The following is a 27,275-nucleotide window of genomic DNA, read 5'->3' on the forward strand; positions in this document are numbered from 1 at the left end:
ACTTATCTGTACGTAAAATTTCTGGGGGAAAATATTTGCATCATATATGACAAAAACTTGATGTCCTTAACATGTAAAGACAGTGTATCCTTAATAAGAATGGATATACTCACACACACACACAAAATAAGATGCAAACAGATGATTCACTAATGAAGAAACATAAATGTCTAATAACTATTTGGAAAAAAGAGTTTAAGCTTTTAAAACAATAAATACAATTCTCCCTGTGTCAGAGAGACAAACATTTAGAAATAATAATAATAATTATTGGTGATATGGGGAAATTTACACTCTGATGGAAATGTTAAAAAACATCTTTCTGGAGAGAAATTTGAAAATTTACACTCAAAAACATGATCCAAGAATTTTACTTACAGGAGTTTATTCTAAGGAAAGAACAACACAGGCATGCAATGATGTATACAGTGGTATGTTTATCAGAGCAATGTTTGTATCACAGAAAAATTGGAAACAATCTAACTGCCCAATAATGGAAGATTGGTTATAGCAATTGTTATACCTTTAAAACGGAATCCCATGCACCATCAAGACCATGCTATTGATGCATGCTTATCCACATGGAAGCTGATCGTGATATACACTGTTGAGTAAATAATAACAGGAGCCTACAATCTGGAGTCACATTGCCTGGGCTTCAATTCTGTATCTGCAACTTATTAGCTATGTGACTTTGGGCAACTTGTTTAATTTCTCTACATCTCAGTTTTCCTATCTATGAAATCAGGAAAATATTAAATCCTACCTGACAGGGTTGTTGGGAAAATCTAATATAGATGTTAGTAGAATTGCACCTGGCAAATAATAAATGTCAGTAGATGTTAGCTGCTATTATTACTACTAGAATGATACATTTTCGTGATATAAAGTACATATGTATTAAGCTTTGGAATATGTTTCATAATGTTTTAATGTGAAAACATATGTCTCATGTGGGATAAGAGGGGATTTTAAAACTTTTAAATCTGTATTCTTTCTTTTAAAAACGCTATACTGCTTACAAAATAAAGAAATAATAAAAGGTCAACATATCTTTATTACTTCTACTCATTAACCTTTGAGAAAGAAAACAAACAGCTTAGCTGGAGTCCATGTCAATAAAGCAGCAATTAAACCTTTCCTAGGACACTCAGGACTCATGCTGCTGGTGCTGGAAACAATGAGGGGAAAAAAAAAATGGCCGGCAAATTTCTCCAGTAAAAAATAGACAAAAACTAAGAATCTTCAGAACAAAATTAACCATCATCCACAATTCCATTTTATTGACGTATTAAACTAAAACCAAACCTAAAAATCCAGCAGTATTTTAATTCTTCTCTCTTCCACTTGCTCCTTCCACCTCCCGATTGCTCTTACTATGAGTTGGGCTGCTGCCAAACAGAAGACATGGATAAAGATTAGGTTCCCATCCTACACCACAGGGAGAATTTCCAGTACCTAAGAGCTTCCTCGTATCTTTACTGATGCAAACTCAAGAGAAATGGTAGATTTCTGTTAACGTTAGGCCACAATCTATTTTATGTTCCCAAAAAAGTAAATTAAATGATGACAATGGTAATCAAAGCCACCAAACTGAAAAAAAAGTAAGAACTATGGGGAAAAAATTAACAGTTTGTTACGGGATATTTTGAACACACAGATACTCTGCCATCTCCTTCTCTCATTTGTTAACCTAATTTGTTAATGTAATGACAAATGCAAAAAACTTACCGAGAGCTGTTCACTGGAATTTACGAGCAGTGGCAAGAACAAACATTCTTAGATTACTGCAGTTTCTCAACATGAGATAGCAGTCACTGTTATATAAGAGTATATACTTAAAACTATAACCAGCCTCAGAGGCACAGTAGGCACTTAAATACTTGTGGAGTAATCTGTAAAGTTAAAAAAGGAACACAGAATTTGGGGGCTTGAAGAGATTTTAGAAATAATAAAACTTGACCCCTTCATTTTGCTGAGAAAACTGAGGCTCAGTGAGTTTAAGTAAACTGCCCAAAGTGAGATTAAAAGTCACATCCTACTTTTAATATTCATTAACTCTGGGGGGTTTTGTTTGTGAGGAAGATTGGCCCTGAGCTAACATCTGTGCCAACCTTCCTCTATTGTATGTGGGCTGCTGCCACAGTGTGGCTTGACAAGCAGTGCTAGGTTCGCACCCGGGATCCAAACTCATGAATCCCAGGCCACTGAAGCAGAGCGCACAAACTTAAGCACTATGCAAGTGGGCTGGCCCCAACTCTGGTATTCTTTTAATGCTTGTTCATTAAGCTAAAATCTGGTTAATTTTTCCCATTACCCTTGAGTTAGCAAGGGTTATCCTGACACAGAACATATTAGCAGCATCGTTCAGTGGCAGAAAAGAAGTGAATTAAACAAGAATTCACATCTATTTATACAGTGAAGCCTTTGGGCATAAGGTCAGGCCATGTCATCCCCTGAGAAAGGAGTTCTGACCCTTATCAGGGGAGTTTCTCATTTGGATAAAATAAGCTGGGACCTGCTTAGTCATAACAATACACTGTGATAAAGAGGAGAGCCAGAGGGTCTGAGTCTATCCATCTGTTCTCAGCACTGTCCTGGAGAGAGGATGCTCTGATGCTGGCACAGCTACCTGGTGAGAGATATCCCCAAAGTAAAGAAGCCAATTCATCAAACTACCACTTACCACCATTTGACAGAATCCCTATCAACACCATTCAACATTACATTCTGGTTTTTATTTGCTAAGAGGATCTATGAAGCAGTACTGAGTATCTTCAAATGACTAATCCAGCCTGCCCTGCCAGCTCCCTCCTGCTTATCAAGATGGGCTGACCCAACACATCTCTTTTCTTTGCTCAGAAAAGCAAGCATCAGACTTTAAGTTTGAGGAGTGGCCCAGAAACATCCCCAATATCTGTGTGTTCCTAATCAAGCTATTCTCTCTGCTTCTAAACTTTTGCCTCCGTTTTACTATTGCTCACTTCCCCAATACTCAATCTTTGGATCCCTGCTTTTGGCTTTTTCCTCTAATCACTAAACTTCCACTCAACTGGCTTACTGGATCCCTGGCTCAATTTGCCTTTCTGATATCACCTCCTCATGTTCTCTGAGATGAGGACTCTATTCTCCAACTCCCACCTGGGAGAGACCCCACTATAACCCTTATCCTTCCTCCCAGCCAGGTTTCACTTTTGCTCTTGTCTGATGGGGCCAACTCCAGTTCCCCAGCAGAGTTCAAAGGCAGGGGTGGATTCCAATATCTACAGTAAATTGAAAAATCAGCATTCTATTTTATAAATTAATCTCTTCGCATTTTATATATCAGGGTATATCAAAGACTTAACTAGTAATGTGGCCTGCTGAGAACCTAACCTGTGTTTTATTTATTTTTTATTGCCATAGAAAAAAAAAACCCTGTATTTCCCTCCCATCCTCAACTATTTCTGAGCCCACCAAAGAGGAGTGAATAAAGAGGAGTTTCTAGGGTCTGAGCCCTTGTGGGTGGGCTGTGAAGCTCTCTGCTTAATGGAGCATAAAACTCTTTTATGGTGTGACAAGAAGTGGAAAGGGCTCTTTTGGGTCAGGAGCTTAAAAGAGCAGGAGCAGCATCTAGAAGTTACTGCAGGGAGAATGTATGGTAGGGGCAAGGGGAAAAAAGAGGTCTCCATCCTGACTCTGATTTGAGCATAGTTTTTATGCTCAGGAAGTGCCAGGGCTGGCAACCAGGAAAAGGACTTCCCAGAGGGGCACTGGGCAAGCTCCAGGAAACAGTGGCAGGCCTACAGTGCCCATATCCTTACTGTGACCAGGACAGGTGACTCATCAGGACTCTCTGTCTCACTGCCATAGTGGAAGTCTCACTTGTGTGTGCCTCCACATCCTTACTCACTATTCACCTGGTCACCACGTGAGGATACACCCCAGCAACAACCTAGGATACTTGAAAGCTCCAACGACCCCCTGGATCCCTAAGGGGTGGGGGAACAGTCAAGGTCCTGCACTTTACTGAAGGACTAGGGTGAATCAGTCCACCCTAAAGCAGGGTTAGAAGGCACTGAAACTTGCCATTACATTTGGTCAGAGATCTCAATTTCTAAGAGCTTTATCACTCTTGAGTGAGCAGGTAAAATCAGGTTTCTAGGCTTTAGAAGATGATCCCCAAACCCTGGAACTTCCAAGGAAGGTAAAGACACACTCTACTACCTTTACCATCTCTTAACCGCAATAGTTAGAAACTGAGAAATGGACCAGATTTATGAAGGATTAGGGACCACCCAAGGATATGGGCTTGATTATCTTCCTGGTTATGTTGGTGAGTAACGGACAACGAAGCTATGACTCAGAGAGGATGTCAAAGTGGCCAAAGGAAATTAACATAGAGGTTTCATTCTCACCAATGGCTCTGTCATCTCCCCCTCTGCTCCCTTCAATACATGGATCTACTTTAACTGGTACTGATGTCCTACCAATCAGTATATGTCCTCGCAGAGCTGGGACTTATCATCCTCTTTGTACATAATACTTCTAAATCTGATTTCTATTGCAAGGGCCCTGGACCTGCACCTTGGGCAGGTGGTCCATGACCACTTATTCTAGGAGTGGAGCTTGGGAGTCTCAGCAGTCTCACCTGCTTGGAAGTGTCTTACCCTGAGGGGCTTATATACTTAAGCACACAGCAATGCCTTCTTTCCTTTCACAGTCATGAAACAGTAATATACTACAGCCATTCTACTGCAGACCAGATTCAAAGTCTGATCATTTTGAACGTTAGTGACAGGAACTGCTACTTCTCCAAAGGTGAGTGTGTAAATGTAGTCAGGGTCTTGTGGTAAGGGCAAATAAACAGAGCTGGGGGCTCTTGCACATTATTACACAAGCTTGTATATCTGTGTATGGTGAGCAGGCATTCTGACTAAGTCTGTATGTAACCTGAACTTCTATTTGTTAACTAGGCTATAATATGCCTTCCAGGAGAAATTAAAATACTCTGTTGGGGGCAGGGAGCACCATCAGTGGGTGAAGATCACCCATAGAAAGGTTAGGGGCAGCTCCTACAAGAGGGAAGGATCCCTCAAATAATTCCCTTTCACCTCTGTTACCCAAAGCTCATTGCTCTGTATGTGGACTTTCCAGCAATGACAACAAGAAAGTAACCAAACAGCTCATAGAGGCCGGAAGCCACTTCTTTTCACTTAAACTTGGAGTTGGTAATTTGATTTCATTTCAGTGCTTGTCCAGCTCCCTTTTAGTGACCAAGATCAAAGGAGACATTCTTACAGAGTGACGATAGATGCAACTTATAAACTGTAAACATATCAAGTTAAAATAATCTCTTAGAAAAATAGGAAAACAACTAATTTCCAGCATGACAATAGATTTATTCTAGTAGGTGGAGCTCTATTTGTATCCCTGAACGTCTCAAGTTTTTCAGAAGATGTCATGAGGTAGGTAATCCGCAGGCAAACACAGAGGGAAAAGCTATTTCCAGATGATTCACACACTCAGTACTTTCCCTCACTTGCTACGGCATCCACACCATCCAACGTATATATACCAGTGTCTCCTGGGTGGACTCAAGGCCCATAAAGGAAAGCCTGGCTTAAAAGTGGCGTCTACTAATGCTGGATAGAGTTCCTGCCCATGTTGGTCTCTACTGTCTGTTCTGTGCCACCACAGGCAAGTCGAGGGTAAAGCTTGGGCTCTGGAGTCAGATGGTCCTGGCCCTTCCACTAGAAAACTGTGAGAGCTTGAGCACGTTACTTAACCCTCTCTAAACTTCAGTAGTTCTCAACTCTTAAGGGCAGTAATAAGAGTACCCACTTCATGGAGTTGTTGTAAGGGTAAATTAGATCATTGATAGATAGTGAATTTTGCCCAGAGCTCAATAAATGTAGAGTTATCATAATAAGGAAAAAAATATGTATATATTATTATTATTTCAGAACTCTTAAGGAAGCAGAAGAAGAGAGAGAGGAGAAAGTAATGCCTTGAAATTACATTATTATCAATCTGATGGAGGAAGAAGGAAAGGAGGGAGAAGAATGGAAGGAAGGAGACGGGGGATGGAGAAAGAAAGAAGAATATGTCTGTCTCAGGTTACACTCCATAAGTTCAAATCTTTCCATAATTATTGCAGAAATAAATCCTTGAAGGCTCAAGGACTACAAGGGATATGAGAGTCTGCATTCAGAAAGCCATTGTGACTGTAACAAAGCAGCACTTGAATCTACCATATTAGGGGAGTACTAAGTCATGAGTACACTTTGGTCAAGACAGAACATCCAACTGTCTATTATCCCTCTGGTACTAAGAACTGCTTTCGTGATTGTCAGGCAGGTATAAGACGTCTTAGGATTCCAGACAAGCAGTCCCCAAAGCGGGTGGCAGGGGGTGGGGTGAGGTGTGTCCAAGGAGGTATACAGGATGATCCACTGGGGTATGGAAAGAAAATATAAGTACTTCCATTTTTGTTCACTTTTGCACTCATCCTTTAAACATTTCTAGTTTTTGTTTATTATATGTTATAAAACATTAAAATACCTAGTATGTTTGAAATTTATAAATAATTTTATAATATATTTACAAGTAAATATACATATGTTAGAGGTTCATGATCAAACATTTGGAGAAACAGGATCAACCCTTTGGAGAAAACAGCACCAGGTTTAGTGCACTAGAAATGTTTCAAATACTTAGCATGGGTACACACACACACACACACATAAAGATATCACTTCTTCCCTGTCGTTTGTAAGAGTGGGCTACTGTAACCAGAAAAATGGCCTTGGTTGTCTGTCCAAAGAGAAAGGTATTTTGGCAAATAAAGGGGATTTATTGTCCCCTTAAACTCTCCTATAATCTGGGCAATAAGTCAATCTTAAATGCCCCAGCACCCTGGTGGCAATGCTAACAACCTATCTCAGGCTTTCCTTGCTGCCTGGAATCTATCTAAACATGACTTCATTACCACCCCTCCTTGCTTTGTACAAAGTTTTAAAACTAGCCTTCTAATTCTGTAGAAATTATGAAACTGACCTAAACAAATAACTGTTGGGAGTTGCTGCCAGGGCCAAGGATTATGCAACCTCACTATCAGAGCACCAGTCTTTTCATGTTCCTTTCTTGGCTACACTCTTGGAGTCCAATGAATACATAGCAATGACAGGAAGAGGGGATGTCTGAGATCTTGACCCATGCCTGTGTCATCACTAGCTTTACAGCAAGAGTCTTTTGAGTTAAATCTCCTGTTGTTCAAGTATCAGGTTGAGATTGTTACTTTTGCTTTCAATAAAGTCCTAGAGGAAGAGTCAACCCACATAGTTCAGAGGGGAAGGACAAAGTCAACACAGTGAACAATACAGAGGGAAGGAATGTTGTACTGCCTGCACTGCATCCCTCCCCTCACCTACTTTGGGTAACAACTTCACAACTGAACATTTCCCCTCTCATCCAAGTCTTTGTGAATTCCCAATCAAGGTACCCCACCCATGATGCATATGACCCAAGCAAAGTCAGATTTTCTTTGAAAATCTTGAATGGACTGACTCAAGTGCAGGAAAATGTAGGAGCTGAGCTACTCAGATGGAGGCACAGTGAAGAGCCTGTGCATTAGTTCTTACTGACTTGAGCCTTAAAGCTGCCAAGGTTCCTGACCACCTGTGGGACATAGCAAAAATGGCCACAGATTCTTCCTTTCTCTATCCATGCTCTTGGGCAGTCCCCTCCCACAATGACTCAGCTAGAGCCTCTGATTTGCTTTAGTCAAGATCAGATACATCGCCAAACAGAAACTTGAAAAGTGCTCGTGCACTGGGGCTTGTCTTCTTTTGCTGTTCTTGGAACCCTGAGACCATGATGTAAGTGACCCTGCAGCAGGATGAGTGACCACGTGGAGGAGAAGCAAGGCACCCTAGCAACTGACTGCAGACCCGTGAATGAGCCCCTAAGGAGATCAGCTCAGCATAGCAAAGACTGGGAACTGCTCAAACTTGCCCAGATGGCTGATTTGCAGAATCCTGAGCTAAACAAATGGTTGTTTCGCAGGCCCACTAAATCTCAGGGTAGTTTATAACTCAGTGAAAGGTGATACACCAACTTCCCAAAGCCTGAGTTTTCAGCTTTTGTTCTGATTCTATAAACAACTATATCCTTAGAATAAATTCCTTTTGCTTAAAGTTAATAAAGTTGGCTTGTGTTGCTTGCAATCCAAGCTCCTCGGCAGCCAGGCAGGAGACAGATGAAAAGATCTTCATAGGAACCATGGAAAGATATAAATTCCAAGAACCTTCCAAGCTTGTCTGGCTGTTGAGGAAAAGATATTTCAGTTTTATTGCTCCTCTCACCTCTCCCCTGCTCTTTTCACAAGGAAATAGAACAGTACTCTTATTGCTTAAATAACACAGGGCACATATTTCAAAACTCCGTAAGTTTGGAGGGAAGGAATTTTAACACTCTTATGTGAAGAACTGCCATTTTTGGCCTGGGCCACCCTAGGCATAAACAGGCAGGAAGCAGACAGGCCCTGATTGCACTGACAAGTGGTCCAGAGCATGGACTGAGGCTCCAGGCTGCTTCACATCCTGGCTCCTCCATCTACTGGCTCTACGACCTTGGATAAGTTGCTTAAATGCACCAGACTTCTATTTCCTCAACTGTAAAATGGAGATAATAGTACTTACCTCTTAAATTGTGGTGATGACTGAGTTAGTGTATATAAAATTTACATAGCAAACATTATAGAAGTATTTGATATTATCATGATCGTGATTATTCCTTAGAGCCCAGACACCCTGGGGAAAATCTTGGAAAGAGATATTTGCTATTGTGGGGGCTTTGACAAAGCTATGAAACAGAAGGTTTTATTTCTAGTCCTGGCTCTGCCACAAACTCACTGTGGTCTTGAGCAAGTCTTTGTGCCACTTCTCCACTGTAACATGGGATAATCATAATCCTTGTTCTATTTTGCAAGCAAATATGAGATCACACATGTGAACATGCTTCAAAACATTCAAGAGTGCTCAATCGCTGTTTGCTAAGGCCTACAGTTACTATTCAGATAGTAAGGTAATTTTTGGTTCCAATTGAGTCCTACAATTCTTCATGCTTTTTGAATGGGTCCTAGGTTGGCAGTTAATTGCATTTTAGATATAGAAGACCATAAACATGCAGAAAGCAGTCTTGGAATAAAGACTTAGTTACAGATATATTGAACCAAAACTTATGTGGTGAGAGGCTTGGTTACAGATCAGATCAAGGAGTTCATGGCCTTTTCAAATGTCTCCCAGAGACCCTAAGTGTTTGCCAGAAAGGAAATGAGATCAGGTAACCACAGAATAGGGGAAAGTGGAAGGGCAAGAACACTCTCATACTTCCATACATCCTGAACTGACAGATACTGCATAACTGACTCTTTCCCCAACTGTCCCGAGGACCAGGGCTGAGTGTTCTTTGCCTCAGCTGGGACAACTCAGGACACAGGCCCACTGAACTTAACGCTCTCACATGTGAATCATTTTAAAGTGATCAATTTTATAAATGTTCCAGTCACCATGTCCTAAAATAAATAACAGTTTGTTTCTATAATATAAAAAAGATTAAACTTTCGGATAATTTTAAGGAAGTTGTATTTTAGAAAATTTGGATGGTGTAGAAACATACAATTAAAAGCACCTGAATCTCGCTGCCACCTGAGACGATCAATGTCACCATCACGGCGTGTTTTCTTCCAGCTGTCACTCTGCACATGCACATTCGTGAACACACACTTATCTGCAAAGTAAGGATTATTCTGCATACACATAACAGTTTCAGAGCCTACTGTTTTTTGCTTAATATGCTTAGATGAGAATTTTCATGGGACAACATTCAAAACAGGCAGTGTGGAAGATAGTAAGTGTCAGTAATTGTTGGCAGTTCAGTTGTTCAGTTGTTGGCAGCTCTGACCAAGCTGTTGGTATGAGCATTACGTATGCCCAAAGAGATTGGAGGGCAGAGCATGAAAATATATTAATTCTAGTAGACATATGCAATGTCTGGCCACCTCAAGTGGGGACATGAAGGATATAAGAAAAGTAATAAGAAAGTGTGATACTGGATAAAGGATGATCCAGGCTGATGATTTGTTTCAGGAAGTAAATTTGACTCCTTTTGTCATTTAAAGTCAGGGACTTCAGTAGCCAGGGATGAGGTAATGGGATCAGGACTTCTATTTTCAAATCTAAAGCTTCTTGCCTGGCTGTGAAACACTGTGGAATGTTGACAAACATGCTGCCTTCCCTCTTGATAAATAGTAACCTTTGTGTCCTCCACTGAGGGCATATCCTTGGGGTCAAATTGAATCTCCTCTGCAGCTAGACATACAGCAGATTGGTACGTGTGGTTACTTGTTGCCTCTTCTTTGCATATATGAGAGAAGTCAAGCAAAGGACATAAAGGTGGAATCATCTGCCCATCTCTAAGCAAAAACTTCAGCTACATTACAGGGCAGCTGGACAGCATAAAACACAGAGGTTTGCCTGCTTAAAGACTTTTCGAGACCATGCACTGTACAGCAGAAAAATTTCTATCCCATCATCAAGAGGAGACTGTGGCAAATACACTAGTCTGCATGAATTTGACAAAGGTCGTTAGCAAAGAAAGAATAAATAGTCCCAAGAATATTTAGAGAGGAAGAATGTAACTACTCTATCTAAATTCTTAAGATTTCTGGTTAAGATTAAGAGGGGCAAAGGGTATATAAAAGGAGATAAGCACAGACTGTCTTCAGAATCAGGGCAAAATTAAGCCAGGAAAAGAGGTCTTCATGATGTTAGTTTTTCTTCAAAGTATTTAATTTGGGATTCGATTCTCTAACCCCACAGAGCCCTTGGTGACTTTTGGAATGTGTCTAGAGTATGCTGGTGACTTCGGGAGTAGACTTCAGGATTTAGGGCAGAGGTGGCTGGAAGGAGAGAGGAATACCAACCCAACCCTGCCTCCCCCCTCCAAGACAACAGCAGTGGCAAGGCTGACGCTCACCAATCACGTATCGAATGCCAGGTACTCTGCCTAGAGTTGTACTGAAACTATCTCGTTTGATCCTGGAGACACCCATATGAGGTAGGTCCTACCGTTATCCCTATTTTGTCGATGGGGACACTGAGGCATAGAGGTCAGGTGACTTGGCCAAAGTCACAGACTAGTAAGTGGTGGAGCTAGGATCTGAACCCATGAGGTGCGAATTCACAACCCTCAGCTTAAGCACTCTGGTATACTGCAGCGTGGAGACTGCAGCTCCATGTCCTTAGAAGTCTCTAATCTTGAGCAAGTTCCTCTGAGTCTTAGTTTCCTTACTTATAAAAAGGATAATAATCATCTGGTCTATCCACTACAATATGGTTGTGAGGACCAAATGAGACATGTGATGCCATCTGTAAAATATGGCATGCTACACAATTCAAATTATTTTCATTATTACTGATGAAAGAACAGAAAGAGGGCATTTATTTCTTCATTTTGAGGGTTGTCTTTTTTTCTGCTTAGTATACAGGGTTTAATTTTAATAATCAACGTAAGGCAATGAAAATGACTTACATTCACTGGTAGGCACAGCAAGTACTGAGAAAAAGCAGAAAATATTCCCTGCATCGGAACTTGTGATTAGAAAGAAAAAAAAAAGTGGTTATTCTGACAAGACAGTGACTTGGAATGGCTCCTTGGAAGGCTCTGTCACTCCAGTGATAAAGTCTGCTCTAGCTGCTGGCAGGCAAGTGACACTTCCCTTTCTGGAAGTAGAAATGAACTCTCAAGGATTTGAGGCTTTCCAGATAATGACTTCCTGTTCCAAGAAAACAAAGTACAGCAGCGAGAAATAACAGCCTATCTCCTAGTTCCCATTCCACATCCTAGAGCTCCATTCTCAGTCCAGTCTGAAAAAGGCTTTTCCAGCCCGAGGCCTCTAAAGCCTCCACTGTTTCAGACTGACAGAAATGCCAGAATTGAAAAGCCAAGGTTAGAAAGAGTTACCTCTGAGCAAAGGCACCCTGGATTCAGACTCAATCTGTTGGGAGTCACCGAAATCTCAAGAAGGCCTGAAGTCCCTGATCTATTTCTCTATTCCAGCACACACACGCAGGATCTCTGTGTTTATCTTCTTGCTCTGGCCAGTAAGTTCCTAGAGAAGAGAAGCAACTTAAAAGCCTTTTGAACTGAACTGTGCTGAGAACTTCATCTAGGAACCCAAAGTTGGGACAGAGGAAAAAATGAGCATTATCGGAAATTAACTGATAGAAGGATCAACAAAGAGTTTAGGTATCCACCGTTAAATGGTCTGTGAATGTATTGCTCTCAGAGATTTAGGAAACAACCAAATCCAATCAAAGGTGACTCGGATATAATTTCAGAAGGATTTGATGGAAATGTGCCTAAAATCTACTAATCTGTAATCTAATTAATTACGTAGGAGTTTAAAAACTTTTTTTTTAACACAGGTAATCCATGTTCACCGAAGAAAAGTTAGAAAATACAGACAAGTGAGAGAAATAATAAAAAGCACCCAAAGCCCCAACCTTTATCACCAAAATAAGAGACATCTGTGCTGTTATGAAGGTTGATGAAGGAGAAACTGAAAATAACAACAGGCAAAAGTTTTCAAAAGTTAACTGTAGGACTCAGATGGGGGTCATGTGCACTAAAGTGTGCATGGTACTAGGATCTGGTGTTCACTTTAAAATATATGACCAGGCTTCTGTCCTCTTAGGCAACTCCTCTGTACCTCCCAGGAAGATTATGGAAGTTGTCCATTCGTGCAGAGAACAATGTGTTGTACAAGAATATATTGTAAGACCATCTCAATAAAGAAAGAAAAGGTATCTGGTAAAATTTAACACCCATTAGTGATAAAAACTCTCAGCATACTAGGAGTAGAAGAGAACTTCCTCAATCTGATAAAGGGTATGTATAAAAAAAACTCAGATAACATAAGGGTGAAATATCAAATACTTCCCCCAACCTCGCTACCTCTATTCAATACCAGAATCCTTAGACACTGCAACAAGGCAAAGAAAGGGAATAAAAAGCAAAAGAAAGAGGTAAAACTCTCTTTATTCACAGGTGACGTGATTGTGCATTCAGCAAATCCAAAAATATCAACAAAATTATGGAACTAATGAGTGATAGCAGCAAGGACTCAGAATATAAAATCATTATTTAAAAATCAATTACATATCTACACACTAGTAACAAATAAGTGGAAGGTGAAATTTTAAAAAATATGATTTACAATAGCATATAAATATCAAACACACAGAAGTAAATTTAATAAAAGATGTGAAGACCTCTACACTAAACACTACAAAACACTGCTAGAAAAATTAAAGAAGGCCTCAATAATCGAAAGATTTTTTTGTTCATGGATTTGAAAATTCAAAATGTTAAGGAGAAAATTTTTTTGAAATTGATTTATGGAGTCAACACAATTCCAGTCAAAATCTCCAGACGTTTTTTTTCCGGTAGAAATTGATAAACTGTCAATTTCTATCAAAGTTTGTCAATAGCTAAATCAATCTTGAAGAAGAAAAATGGTGGAAGGCTTACATTACTAAATTTTAAGATTTACTAGAAAGATTCAGTACAGTCATGTGCTGCTTAACGACGGGGATACATTCTGAGAAATGCATCGTTAGGCGATTTTGACATTGTGCAAACATCATAGAATGTACTTAACAAATCTAAGATGGTAGAGCCTACTACACAACTAGGCTATATGGTACTAATCTTATGGGGCCACCGTAGTATACACGGTCCGTCATGACTGAAACGTCGTTACGTGGCACATGACTGTAATTAAGACAGTATAATATGAAAGACAAAAAGAAGAAAGGATAGTCTAGAAGTAGACCCACACATACAGTCACCTGAGTTTTGACAAAGGTGCCATGGAATTCAATGGGGAAGGAAAGTTCTTTTCAATAAAATGTGCTGGAGCAACTGGACAACCCTATGGAAAGAAACAGACCTTAACCTCTTCTCTCTCTCTCGATATATAAAAATTAAAACCTGAGAGGGGGCATAGCTCTATATGAAAGCCAAAACGGTAAAATTTCTAGGAGAAAACATAGAAAAATATTCTTCATGACCTTGGGGTAGGCAATAATTTCTTAGGACACAAAAAGCACTACCAGGAAAGAAAAATATACTGTAAGTTGCACTCGATCAATTAATTCATCAAGACATTGTTTAAAATATTATAAGGCAAGATACTGATAATAGACTTATATCCAGAATACATATAGAATTCTCACAAATCAATAATAAAAAGATAAATAACCCAATAAAAAAACAAAAGACCCCGAATTGCTAAAGCAATCCTGAGAAAGAAGAACAAAGCTAGAGGCATCACAATCCCTGACTTCAAAACATACTACAAAGCTACAGTAATCAAAACAGCATGGTACTGGTACAAAAACAGGTGCACAGATCAATGGAACAGAATTGAAAGCCCAGAAATAAAACCACACATCTATGGACAGCTAATCTTTGACAAAGGAGCTGAGGGCCTACAGTGGAGGAAAGAAAGTCTCTTCAACAAATGGTGCTGGGAAAACTGGACAGCCACATGTAAAAGAATAAAAATCAACCATTCTTTTTCACCATTTACTAAAATATACTCAAAATGGATCAAAGACCTAAAGATTAGGCCTGAAACAATAAGTCTTCTAGAAGAGAATATCGGTAGTACACTCTTTGACATCAGCTTCAAAAGAATCTTTTCGGACACCATAACCCTGCACATGAGGGAAACAATAGAAAGAATAAACAAATGGGACTTCATCAGACTAAAGAGCTTCTTCAAGGCAAGGGAAAACAGGATTGAAACAAAAAAACAGCCCACTAATTGGGAAAAAATATTTACAAGTTATTTATCCCCCAAAGGGTTAATCTCCATAATATACAAAGAACTCACACAACTCAACAATAAAAAATCAAACAACCCAATTACAAAATGGGCAGGGGACATGAACAGACATTTCTCCAAAGAAGATATATGGATGGCCAATAGGCACATGAAAAGATGCTCATCATCACTAATCATCAGGGAAATGCAAATCAAAACTACACTAAGATATCACCTTACACCTGTGAGAATGGCAAAAATATCCAAAACCAAGAGTGACAAATGTTGGAGAGGCTGTGGAGAAAAAGGAACCCTCATACACTGTTGGTGGGAATGCAAACTGGTGCAGCCACTATGGAAAATAGTATGGAGATTCCTCAAAAAGTTAAGAATAGAAATACCTTATGACCCAGCCATCCCACTACTGGGTATCTATCCTAAGAACCTGAAATCAGCAATTCCAAAAGTCCCATGCACCCCTATGTTCATCGCAGCATTATTCACAATAGCCAAGTCATGGAACCAACCTAAGTGCCCAGCAACTGATGATTGGATAAAGAAGATATGGTAAATGTATACAATGGAATACTACTCAGCCATAAAAAGGACAAAGTCGTCCCATTCACAACAACATGGATAGACCTTGAGGGTATTATGTTGAGTGAAACAAGCCAGACAGAGAAAGATGAACTCTATATGACTCCACTCATAGGTGGTAGTTAACATATGGACAAAGAGAACTGATCGGTGGTTACCAGGGGAAAGGGAGGTGGGGGGAGGGCACTAGGGGTGAAGTGGTATACCTACAACATGACTAATAATGATGTACAACTGTAATTTCACAAGGTTGTTAACTATCATAACCTTAATTAAAAAAAAATAGGCCCTTCATAAAAGAAGCTATATAAATGGCCATGAAGCACACGAAAAGGTGCTCAACATCATTAGACACCAGGGAAGTGTAATTAAGCTACGTTGAGATACTACACACCCACTAGGATGCTAAAATTAGAAAGCATGATTAATACCAAGTGTTACAGCATGGAGAACAGCTGGAACTCTCATATATTGTTGGTAAGAGTATAAAATGGTAAAATCTCTTTGAAAAATGGCTTGGCAGCCTCTAATAAATTTAAACATTCACCTACCTTATGACGCAGCAATTATACTCCTATGCTTGTGTGTAAGAGAAATGAAAAATACGTCCACAAATAGACTTGGTCAAGAATGTTCATAACAGCTTTATTCATAATAGTAAAAAACTGGAAATACTCCAAACATCCATCAGTAGAAGAATGGATAAGAAAATTGTATCATATTCATATAACAGAATACTACTATAGCATAGGCATAAGTGAAATATTTAGACATGCAGCAACATGATGAATCTTAAAACCATTACCTGAATCTCAAAAGTTACTATCACACCATCGTTCACCCTGGTTTCCTTCATTCATTTAATCTCATACCAACCCTATAAAGTAGATACTATTATCCCTCAGTTTTAATAATGAAAAGATTCACAGAGGAAAAATAATATCCAAGTTATATTTATTCATTCATTAATTCATTATTTACTGAGCATATACTATTTGCCGACAGGCAATGTACGACGTGCTGAGGATATAATGTTAGCAAAACTAGGCCCAAGATTTAAACCCAGTCCTGCCACTACACAACACTGCCAAGTACTATGATAGGTCTAATGTAAAGAAATGAGCAAGGGGGCCGGCCTGGCGGCCGTGGTTAGTTTGCATGCTGCACTTCAGCAGCCCAGGGTTCACAGGCCCGGATCCCAGGTGCAGACCTACAAACCATTCATCAAGCCATGCTGTGGCAGTGTCCCACATACAAAAAACAGAGGAACATTGGCATAGATGTTAGCTCAGTGACAATCTTCCTCACCAGAAAAAAAAAACACAAAAAAATGAGTAAAACACCGTCACTGCCTTTAAGAAGTTCAGAGTCTAGCAAAAGAAAGGTAGATGAACAACCAACTACAGTGCAGTAAAAGTAATTACAATACAATACCAAGTACTCTTACTGGCATATACAGAGTGCTGAGTGAACCCAAAAAGGGAAATGACTGATATAATTCTGCCTGAGTTGATGGAAGCCAAACTGGCAAAGGGTAATATAACAGCAGTTGGTAATATAACAGCAGACAGAGCATCTTCAGGCACTGAGGAAGAGTGGAAAGCATTCAAGATTCGGAACTAAATACACATGGCTGAGATGCCAGCTCAGTATTCACATTTGTGAAATGTAATTCTCCAACAACTTGAAGAGTTGTGAGAACTGGAAGTAATATCTGTAAAGATCTAAGCACATGCAGAAGAAACTCAAGTTATAGTAGCTTTTAGTTTTTTTTTTTTTTTTTTTTAAAGATTTTATTTTTTCCTTTTTCTCCCCAAAGCCCCCCGGTACATAGTTGTATATTCTTTGTTGTGGGTCCTTCTAGTTGTGGCATGTGGGACGCTGCCTCAGCGTGGTTTGATGAGCAGTGCCATGTCCGCGCCCAGGATTCGAACCAACGAAACACTGGCCGCCTGCAGCGGAGCGCGCGAACTTAACCACTCGGCCACGGGGCCAGCCCCAGTAGCTTTTAGTTTTTGAACGAAAACTGGTATTAGTCATATTGCCAGCATATATCTCCTATTGTAAATTTGTCAATATCCAGAAAGGGTCACCCCTTAAAACCAGAATATGACTAATTTTCTGAGGCTGGGAAGCTTAAAACTACATCCTAAATCCACGGTGATTTGCTGGCTTTTGACCTGCCTCCTCACTTGAACAGGACTTGAGCCCCAAGATACACCATGAGACTGTGGATTAAGTGGAGTTGGCTATCTCAGTTTGAGCAGTCAATACAAGGTTAGGGGCCAGAACCCCAAAACATTCAGACTAGTGGGAGTAAGAGCCCCTCTGTACTGTGCCTCTTGGTACAGGATCACTCCGAACGTGCACCTTATGAGCTGCCTCCTCTGTGTCCAGCTCACAGCAATGCTCACTTTAATCAGATACCCCTATCAGTCTACAAATTTCTAGAACAGAGGCTAGCAATAAGTATTAATCTGAGAGAGACAGTTCAGTAAGGTACCACCTAGATGGCAGAACTTTCTCAATATGCAGAGGCTCTTTCTGTGGAGCCTGCATCTGAGATTTTAATATAGATAAGGAAATAGGCTCAGGACTCCTTCTGGTGGCACAGGTTAGTGCTGCTGAATATTGAGGCATTTACAAAACAAGAGCTCAGAAGTTGTTTGCAAGGCTGACTGGCTCTTTATTGACATTTCCAGTCAAACTAGAATAATTACAAGAGGAGTCACCAGGGGGCCAACCTCTCCTGACCACATGGGTTTGTATGTGCACAGTTGACTGAAGAACTGATGCAGGAGGGTGTTTACATTATTTAATCATCAGGGCAAACAGTGCAAGCAGCTCTACAAGGAGCATGGCACATGGAGAGGGAGCAGGCTTGCACTGTGCCACAGATAGGCTGTGGGTGACGTTGGGCAAGTTATTTAAGCTCCGTAAGCCTCAGGTCCCTCACCTATAAAATGGGATAATGATGCCTTGCAGGAGGTTGTGAGAGCTACAGACAATACATAGGCAAGTGCCTGGCATAGTGCCTTGCATGTAACAGACACCTAATAAATGGTCATTCCCATTATTATAATTAATGTAAAGTACAGTCATCTATAGTTTGGGGAGAGCCAAGGAGAAGATATATGGCATGAGTTGATTGCTTTTATTGGATAGAGGCCATGTTAAACAGCTTTTAGCCTGCTTACATGGAGTGGAGTTCAGTGAAGGGTGTGTGTGTGCGACAGAGAGAGAGAGAATTAGAATAAGAATCCATGCTAGCTGAGTGGAGGAGATCAGAAGAAAGAAAGAGGGGAAGGAACGAAAAAGAGTAGCTTTCAGAAGAAACAAGTATAGCTTGTCACTAGACTAAGTTATCTGAAGGCAAGGCCTATGTTTTACTTTATTTCACTCTTTACCCTGTTTTTAGTCATTACCACATGCTCCATCAGTTTAACATAACGCTTGGCATCCGGCAGGCACTCAGTAAACACGTACTGCATGCACACTTGGAGCAGGCACTGAACTCTCACTTGCAGGTGTGGCTGTGACTAAACAGGAAAAGGAAACCAGTAGTAGTGGTGTGGGACAATTGTCAAGCAGTGGCTCTGATAAGCAGAAGTGCCCTTTGTCCTAGCGGTTGAGTCATTGCACCATCACACTGACACACTGTGACAGGTTTCATTCACAACACCAATAATGACACGAGGTCATTCCTCCAACAAAGCAATAAACCCCACATAGAGGCTCCAAATCTTTACCTGAGAAAGATGGAGCCCAGTTTGTCACCCTCTACCCTAGTGAGCAGATCAAGTGTACAAAATATTTTGCTGTCCCACCTTGGACTAGGTGTTCTACATACACTGCTTTCATTAAGCCTCATGATGACCCTTTGGGAGGTATTGCTCATAGTTTATAGGTGAAGAAAATAAAATTCAAAGAGGTGAAGTAATTTGCCTGAGGTCAATTATCAACCAGGTTTCAAAACCAATGCCCTTTTCATCTACTTGAAGTATAACACACATACAGAAAGGTACACATATCATAAGGGTATAGCTATAAATTTTCACAAACTGAGCACATCCGTGTAACCAGCATGCAGATCAAGAAACAAGACCCCTTGTACTCCTATCTCATTAATTCCCCCTCCACAAGTAGCAACTATTCTGACTTCTCACAACTTTACGAGTTTCACCCAGAACACCCTAAACTACCGTACTCTCTCCTTCTACTGAATTCTTAGGTTTTTCATATCCGTATTACCCATTTGGAATTTCTAAAGACTCTAGAAAGACAAGATCTTTGTCTTTCTAATTATGATTACAAGCTTCTTGAGGCCAGGGTTTTGTACTTCTTTACATTCCCTTAGCACATCTAGTATGGAGTAATGACTCCACAATATATGTACCTAACAGTTATCTTCTGCTTTCTGTGTATCTGACATTGTTTTAAGCATTTTACCTGGATTATCTTTATTAATCCTTCCAACAGTGCAATGAGGTAGGTACCGCTATTATTTCTCTCTTACAGATGACAAAACTGAGGCACAAAGAAGTTAAGTAACTTGCCCAGGGTCAGACAGTTAGGGAAGGATGGAGTCAGAATTCGAATTCAGCATTGTTACTCCAGGGCATGCATGGATTGGAGGCCTTTCATTATTCTATTCTCTTTTCATCAACTTTTTATTAAAGTATAAAACACATGTATAAAAAAAGCTATAAATCACATGTTTAAAGTTCAATGAGTTTTCACAAAGTGAAGACACCTAGGTTAACTCACACCCAGATCAAGAGACAGAACATGGCTAGCACCCCAGAAGACCCCCTTCATGCCTGTCCTAGTCACTAACAGCTCCCTGCTCCCCCCAGGGTATCTGCCATCCTGCCTCCTAACACCATACATTAGTTTACTTGTTTCTGAACTTTATATAAATGAAATCATACAGTATGTCCTCTTATATTCATGAGATTCATTCATTTTGTTGCATGTGGTATGTTAACTTCATTTCTGTATTGTATTCAGTTGTGTGAATGTAACGTGATTTATCCACTCTAGTGTTGATGGACAGTTGATAGATTCCAGATTTGGGTAACAACAGCTAGTGCTTCTGTGAACATTCTTATACGTGCCTTTTGGTACACACATGCATGCGTTTTTCTTGGGTACATACCCAGGAGTGGAATTGTTCTGTCCTTGGGTATGCAAAGCGATTGTACCAATTAACACTTCCATCTACAGTGTTTGAGAGTTCTGGTTGCTCTATATCCTTGTCAACACTTCATATTACCTGTCATTTTCATCTTAGCTATGATGGTAGATGTGGAGTGGTGTCTATCGTGGCTTTAATTGGGCTTTCACTGATGACTAATGAAGTTGTACACCTTTTCATATGTTTATTGGTTATTTAGCTATTCTCTTTTGTGAAGTATCTTTTCAAGCCTTTTGCCCATTGGATGGTCCGGTGTTTTGCAGAAATGGATTTGTAGAAGTTCTTTATATATTCTGGATGTGAATTCTTTGTCAGATGCATTTACTGCAAATATCTCCTCTTACGATGTGGCTTTAACTCTCTTAATAGTAGCTATTGATTAACAGAGAGCGTTAATTTTGATGTAATCTAATTTATCAGTTTTTTTCTTTAATAGTTAGTACTTTTTGGGTCTTGTTTAAGATGCATTTTTTAGGGACTGCCTCATTAGAGATTGACTGGTGGGACAGTTAGTCAAGGTTCCTTGCCTTCCTGTAGCCACATGAGCTAATAAGCTGAGCAAAGGCTCTTTCCCTGGAATTTGACTCTTACGGAAAATGAAACTGAAATGAAAGACGGTTGTCATTCATTCGTCATGATGGTAGCACTGGAAGAAACCATTTGGAAGTCCTTGCCAGAGATCCAAATGCTGTTCTAGCTCCTGTCCTTTCTGAATCTGGCTTTTCAGCTTGATTTTGCAGCTTTCTATTCAATTCTGTGAGCCACCTCCACCCCCATATCCTTCCAATAAACTCTCTTTTTAAATTTCTAATTAACTAGAGTCTATTTCTGTTGCTTGCATCAAAGAATCCTACTGATTCCTTCATTCACTCTCTCTACATTGACATTATCTTTCTACTTTTATACATGGCACTAAACATAAAAGTACAGCTTGATCAGTCACACTGTGCAAACAAGAAATTTCATCTTCTTGAAACTCAGTCCTCATCCTTTCATGATTGCAGTATGATTTTTTAAAACTATGAGCTTTCTGACATCCTAGAGCTGGCTCTGGCTTGACATTCACCACGTTAGGAGAAACAATGGCATTTTCAACTCTTTGGCTCTTAGGGAAATGAAGAAGGGGAAATCTAGTTAAAACTGGACATTCTCCAATAAACCAGACAGTAAAAAGGTACAAAAAGGCATTAACCCCTTAACCAATTGTTAAGCAAAGACAGCTCTGCAGCTGTGCTTAAGAATGATAATTACTATCTTTTTTAGCTAGAGGCTATAATAATGAGCACTGATAATTTAAATGGAAGAACAAACAATACTTTGCGTGGAATATTATTTAAATAAGGAGTACTTCTAAAAATCAAATTTATCCTGAATAGCCAGGATTGGGGGAGGGGTGACAATCTACAGAAACACTGTTATAACTAGAAGAGTGTTTGGGAAATCAGCTCAACAATCGCCCTCTCAGACCCTTCACATTTCACAAAATATGAGCACAGGCCAACATTAACAAGCGAGATTTTAAAAAAACAAACAGAAATTATACCTCCAAATAAGTCTAAGCTGGCAAGCCATACACACAGAGCATTGATGCAATTATAACATCAGGCATTTCTGGATTATATCTTTTGGAAGTGTTTTCAGAACTTGTGACATTTTCTTCAGCATGACCTAAGTGGCGGCAAATTTTTATTCCTTAAGGTCTACTGGGTTTGATTTCTCAAAACAGTCAAAACTCACTTGGAGTCAGGTGGTAAATAAATTTCTATAAGTTGTCTTCCTTTTTTTAAAAAAAAAAGGACAATACAACATGGCAGTTAAGAGCATGGACTTTAGAGTCAGAGAAATCTGGATTCTAAATGACATTTGCTGGTGTGTGATCTTGAACACAAGACAGCCTACTTGAGTTTCAATTTCCTCATACGTAAGAGTGGGCTAATATTCTATCGGACAGGTGTGGTTGATAAATGAGATAATGTATCCGAAGCTATTATAGCTTTAGCTTTTATTATTATGACTAAAGAAGGAGAATGGCTTTGTCTGTTGAATGTAAATCAGTTCTGAAAGGACTTTCCAAACAGAAGTTCACAATTTTCAGGCAGCGCCATTAATGAGTGTCAAGGCTTGCCCTGTCTCTGGATTTATACAATCCAGCTCAGACTCAGAAAGTATTTCAAAAGGACTCTAAGCAGACAACACACAATCACAGAATCCAAGGACTGTAGATGGGGCATTTATTCACAGGTGTGGCTCTTGGTGTTGGACAAAGCCTAGTCACTCATGCTCTACTTCTGAATCCATCTCCAACAACTCGTGGGAGGTGTACGGCGCCATGAAGACAGGGCAGCTTTTGGTGAAGGGAAAAATGAAAGAACTGATGAGAAATTCTCGAGGGAAACCAGGTTCACCCAGAGGACATGATTTACTCATAGACAAATACACTGAGGGCCTGTGGGAGGATCAGGGACAGAAAGGTTGCTTAAGGGCTATGTTTTCAAAATTCAGAAGGGCTGGTTTCTGGGGTGGTGCTAGGCAGGGAACACAGGCTGGTTGCTCAATAGAAGAGCTTTATTTGGTTCAGCAACTGGATTAACCACCTTTTCTTAGTTTTTGCGAAAACCTTGCTCTGTCCTGCTTCTGTGGGAACAGAAATATGTCGTCAAATACCAAAAAAATCTGGTTACCTTGACCTCTGACCCTGAACCTCAGCATCCTTATCAATAAAATGAAGCAAATCACACCTACCTTACAGGACCATGCAAATTAAATGAGATCTCATGAAAAGCATTCATTACATTGTCGGCTACATAGCAGTTGCTTGATGAAGAACAGTTATTATTATTGGCTTTAAACAAAGAAGGAGATGCCAAATATTGGATCTGAACTATTAAGAAGATAGTCTATAGACTGAGAGAAAAATTTAGTCTAGTCTGGATAATAACACAGTTTGCTGAATCTTGGTTTGAACAATTGCTATTATATCTTGAATGTACATTTTCTCCAAGTACTTTATACCTTCTTGTTTATCTACATATACCCTATAATTTTACTTAGTTAAAAGAATAAAAAATCACTTAATCAATTACCCTTGAGAAAATCTATTCATAAATATCCAGGTCTTGTGTTCTCCAGATATGACCTTTCCTTGGAGTTGCAGAGCTAGAGGATGAGGTTCCATGATGAAATAGTCTTTCAATTAATCCCCTGGACCATGTATGGAGCTCAGGAATCTGAATCTGTTTTGATCATGGCTGTGTATCTAAGGGCACAGAGTTTGTGGAGGAGTTATCCTTCAGAGGGAAAAAACAGGAACTGTTCATTCTGTCATCATCACCTCTTTCACATAATAGACAAATGTGTATTTCCTATGCAGAGTCAAGGATAATGCGCCAAAGACAGGAAGAGACTGGGTCAAAGGTGTCATTATCTTGTTTGGGAATCCTCCACACAGATGACTTCCCTGACATTTCAAAACAATGGTTCTCAAATCGTTGTATGTCCATGGTCACTTTGGAAGAGCAATAAACCAAGAGATCACATATGGAAGAGCCTGAATTAGGGCTGGAAGACCTGTCCTTCTGCCACTCAGAGAATCCATTTGATACCTTTAGGCCTCAGTTTCTACATCTGTAAAATGAGGGGTTGAATTAGATGATTCCGAATTCGTCCAGTCTTTAAAACCCTATTCACATCTATTCTTCTACTTTTTTATTGTAAAAGATGACAATGTAAGCTACTGCACTTTCACCAGAATGAACTAAGAATATGATATTGCTTTGATGAAACACAAAGAAATGATAAAACATGAATTCATGTTAAAGATAAAAATATATATATTGTCATCCTGTAGTCATTACCAGAGAGCTGCATGCTCATCACGTAGATGTGCCTGCTTATCACATGCTCTTTCTCTCTCACCATCTATGGTAATAATAGAACAATTATCTGTGAACCCTCAAACTGGGTCATTTAATTCCAACTTTATGAACTGTCAAGACTAACAAGAGCTGCAGACAGATAGGGCACCTCCTCCCCACTCACTGTGGTCAACATGTGAGCAGTGGGCAGCACCAGCAGTAGGCAGTGAAGTTTAAGTTGTACTGGACTGAGAAGTTGAATTGGTGTCCAAATAGCTGAGTATCCAGATATTGTTCATGAGCTAATCATGCCTAACATTTATTGAGTACTTACTATATGCCAGGCCTTTAAGCCATGTGCTTTATATACATTATGTCATTTAATGTTTGATTATCACCCCTATTTTGGGGGTCAGGAAACTAGGGTTACAGAAGCTCAGGATCCTGGCCATGCTCTTCAGCCAAATTGTACTGACAGCTCTTTCACGACAGAGATGGACAGGAAATCTCCTATTTCCTTTCCCCTGTGTCTTCCTTCCAGGTCTGTGATTCACATCTCTTCCTCTCAAGTCTGAAAGTCCCGGGAGATTGGATGGCTCAGAAAGTTGGATACTTGACCTGCTCTTTGACTTTTTTTTTAATTGAGGTGACTTTGGTTTATAACATTACATAAATTTCAGGTGTACATCATTGTAGTTCAATTTCTGTGTAGACTACATCATGTTCATCACCCAAAGACTAATTACCATCCATCACTGCACACATGTGCCCTATCACCCCTTTCACCCCGTCTCCCTCCATCCTTCCCCTCTGGTAACCACCAGTCTAGTCTCTGTAGCTATGTGTTTGTTTGTTGTGGTTGTTTTTACCTTCCACTTATGAGAGAAATCATATAGTATATGACTTTCTGCACCTGACTTACTTCACTTAGTATAATATCCTCAAGGCCCATCCATGTTGTCGCAAATGGCAAGATTACGTCTTTTTTACAGTTGAGTAGTATTCCATTGTATATACATGCCACATCTTCTTTATCCATTTGTCCTCTGATGGGCACTTAGGTTGTTTCCAAGTCTTGGCTACTGTGAACAAAGCAGCAATGAACATAGGGGTGCATGTATCTTTATGCATTTGTGTTTTCACATTAAGGATGTGGAGAAAAGGGAACTCTCACATACTGCTGGTGGGAATGTAAACTAGTGCAGCCGCTATGGAAAAAAGTATGGAGATTCCTCAAAAGATTAAGAATAGAACTACCATATGATCCAGCTATTCCACTTCTGGGTATTTATCCAGAGATTTTTGACTCTTTAAAAGTGTCTTCTTCTAAGCGCCAAATGGTTCAACAACTACCTCTGTCTTCCATGATCAGATCAACTGGTACCACTGATATCTCTAGAGCACTTGTGCTGTATTAGGCATCAGCTCACGTGGTTGGTGTGAGCGAGGATTTGAGCTGAACAGCAAGTGCATGTAAAGGACTTGGAGAACAGAGGAATGTGAGCCTGGAACTTAAATGATCACTTCCTGAAAAGCAGAATGAAATTTGTATTCCTTTTTGCATTGCAACGAGTTTTGTATCTGGTCATCAACAGGTAACGAAATAGGATGGTATACTGGAAAGAGCAATGGAATAGAAGTGAGTAGAAGAATATGGCAATAGGTCACCACCACCCCAACTCTTGCCCAACAATCTCTGCTCTGCTCTCCCCTCCCTACTCAGAAACAGACCCTGATACTGAGAAGCACCAAATGTCAAGGGGTGTTTCTAACAGGAGGGGCAAAGGAAAAAAGAAAAGGTGGAAATATTTCTTTATTGGATTAAAAACAATAACAATTTTTAAATTCATACTCTGTGCCAGGCCCTGCAAAAAACTTTTCTTAGACGATTTTATTTGCTTCTCACAAAAACCCTACGAGAGCTATAATTAACTCTATATAATATAAAGATGAAGAAAATGAGGCAGAAGAGGTTAAATAACATGCCCAGATTGTGCAGTTAGGAAATAGAAGAGCTGAGATTTAAGAGAGGCTTTGCCACTAAAAACAAAGGGATTTGCTTTGTAAAGAATTTTGTTACAGTGTTATTTATTCCTGACAGGTCTAGAAAGAGGCCAAGCCCTAGGAAACCAAGAGACGGCTGACAGCTGGCCTTCTCTGGACCTAACTAGCCAGGGGACATCAAGTAGGAAAGCACCATATTCCCACATATTATCTTTGTTGTGTATATTTTTGTAAATGAAGGAGTAGCCAATTAATATTGCCCAGTGAGGCATAAGAGCTTTATGGTTTGGCTACGTGTCAACCCAACAGTTATTTCCTAGTCTTTGGCCAACATGGCATACCACACTGTCTCAGCCTAAGTAAGCAAACAAGCAGAATGGACATACGTGTGTGTGTGAGTGTGTGTGTCTAGCATTTGTGCAGTGTAGGCACAAAGCCTATAGGCACACCTTGCATTCTTGGCTAAAATTCTTTCCTCCCCATAAAGAAGAGAGATTATGTGATTGTGTTAGCCATTCTTCTCTTCCTGAAATGGCTTTGCGAGGGATACCGTCTGGCTGGGGTTTAAGCTCCTAGCTGGACCAAGCACAAAGGCAGGGTACTGACACCCTCTGTGCCTGTGGGTATTGGTGAGAAAGGGAAGCAGGGACAACTATGCAGGGAAAGGCCGTCCTTTGCCATTAAAGCTGAACCTCTCTAGGGAGAAGAGTCAGAAGAGAAACTTTATATATCTCACCTACCCATACTC

At 40.0% G+C, this 27,275-nt stretch overlaps 1 protein-coding gene across 5 annotated transcripts in view; it reads right to left on the reverse strand.

The window, feature by feature from the left end:
* The window catches only part of STON2 (stonin 2), a 138,842-nt gene that overhangs the window by 19,536 nt on the left and 92,031 nt on the right, over positions 1–27,275 (reverse strand). Inside the window, exon 5 of one of the 5 annotated variants that reach the window (XM_070514149.1) lies at positions 9,673–9,771. The exons of the other annotated variants lie outside the window; for them this stretch is intronic. Coding sequence (XP_070370250.1) covers positions 9,673–9,771 — 99 coding nt within the window. The remainder of the gene's footprint in view (positions 1–9,672; positions 9,772–27,275) is intronic. 5 annotated transcript variants of the gene reach the window in all.

This window comes from Equus asinus, chromosome 7 (genome assembly GCF_041296235.1).
Source record: "Equus asinus isolate D_3611 breed Donkey chromosome 7, EquAss-T2T_v2, whole genome shotgun sequence".
In the NCBI taxonomy this organism is placed as follows: Eukaryota; Metazoa; Chordata; class Mammalia; order Perissodactyla; family Equidae; genus Equus; species Equus asinus.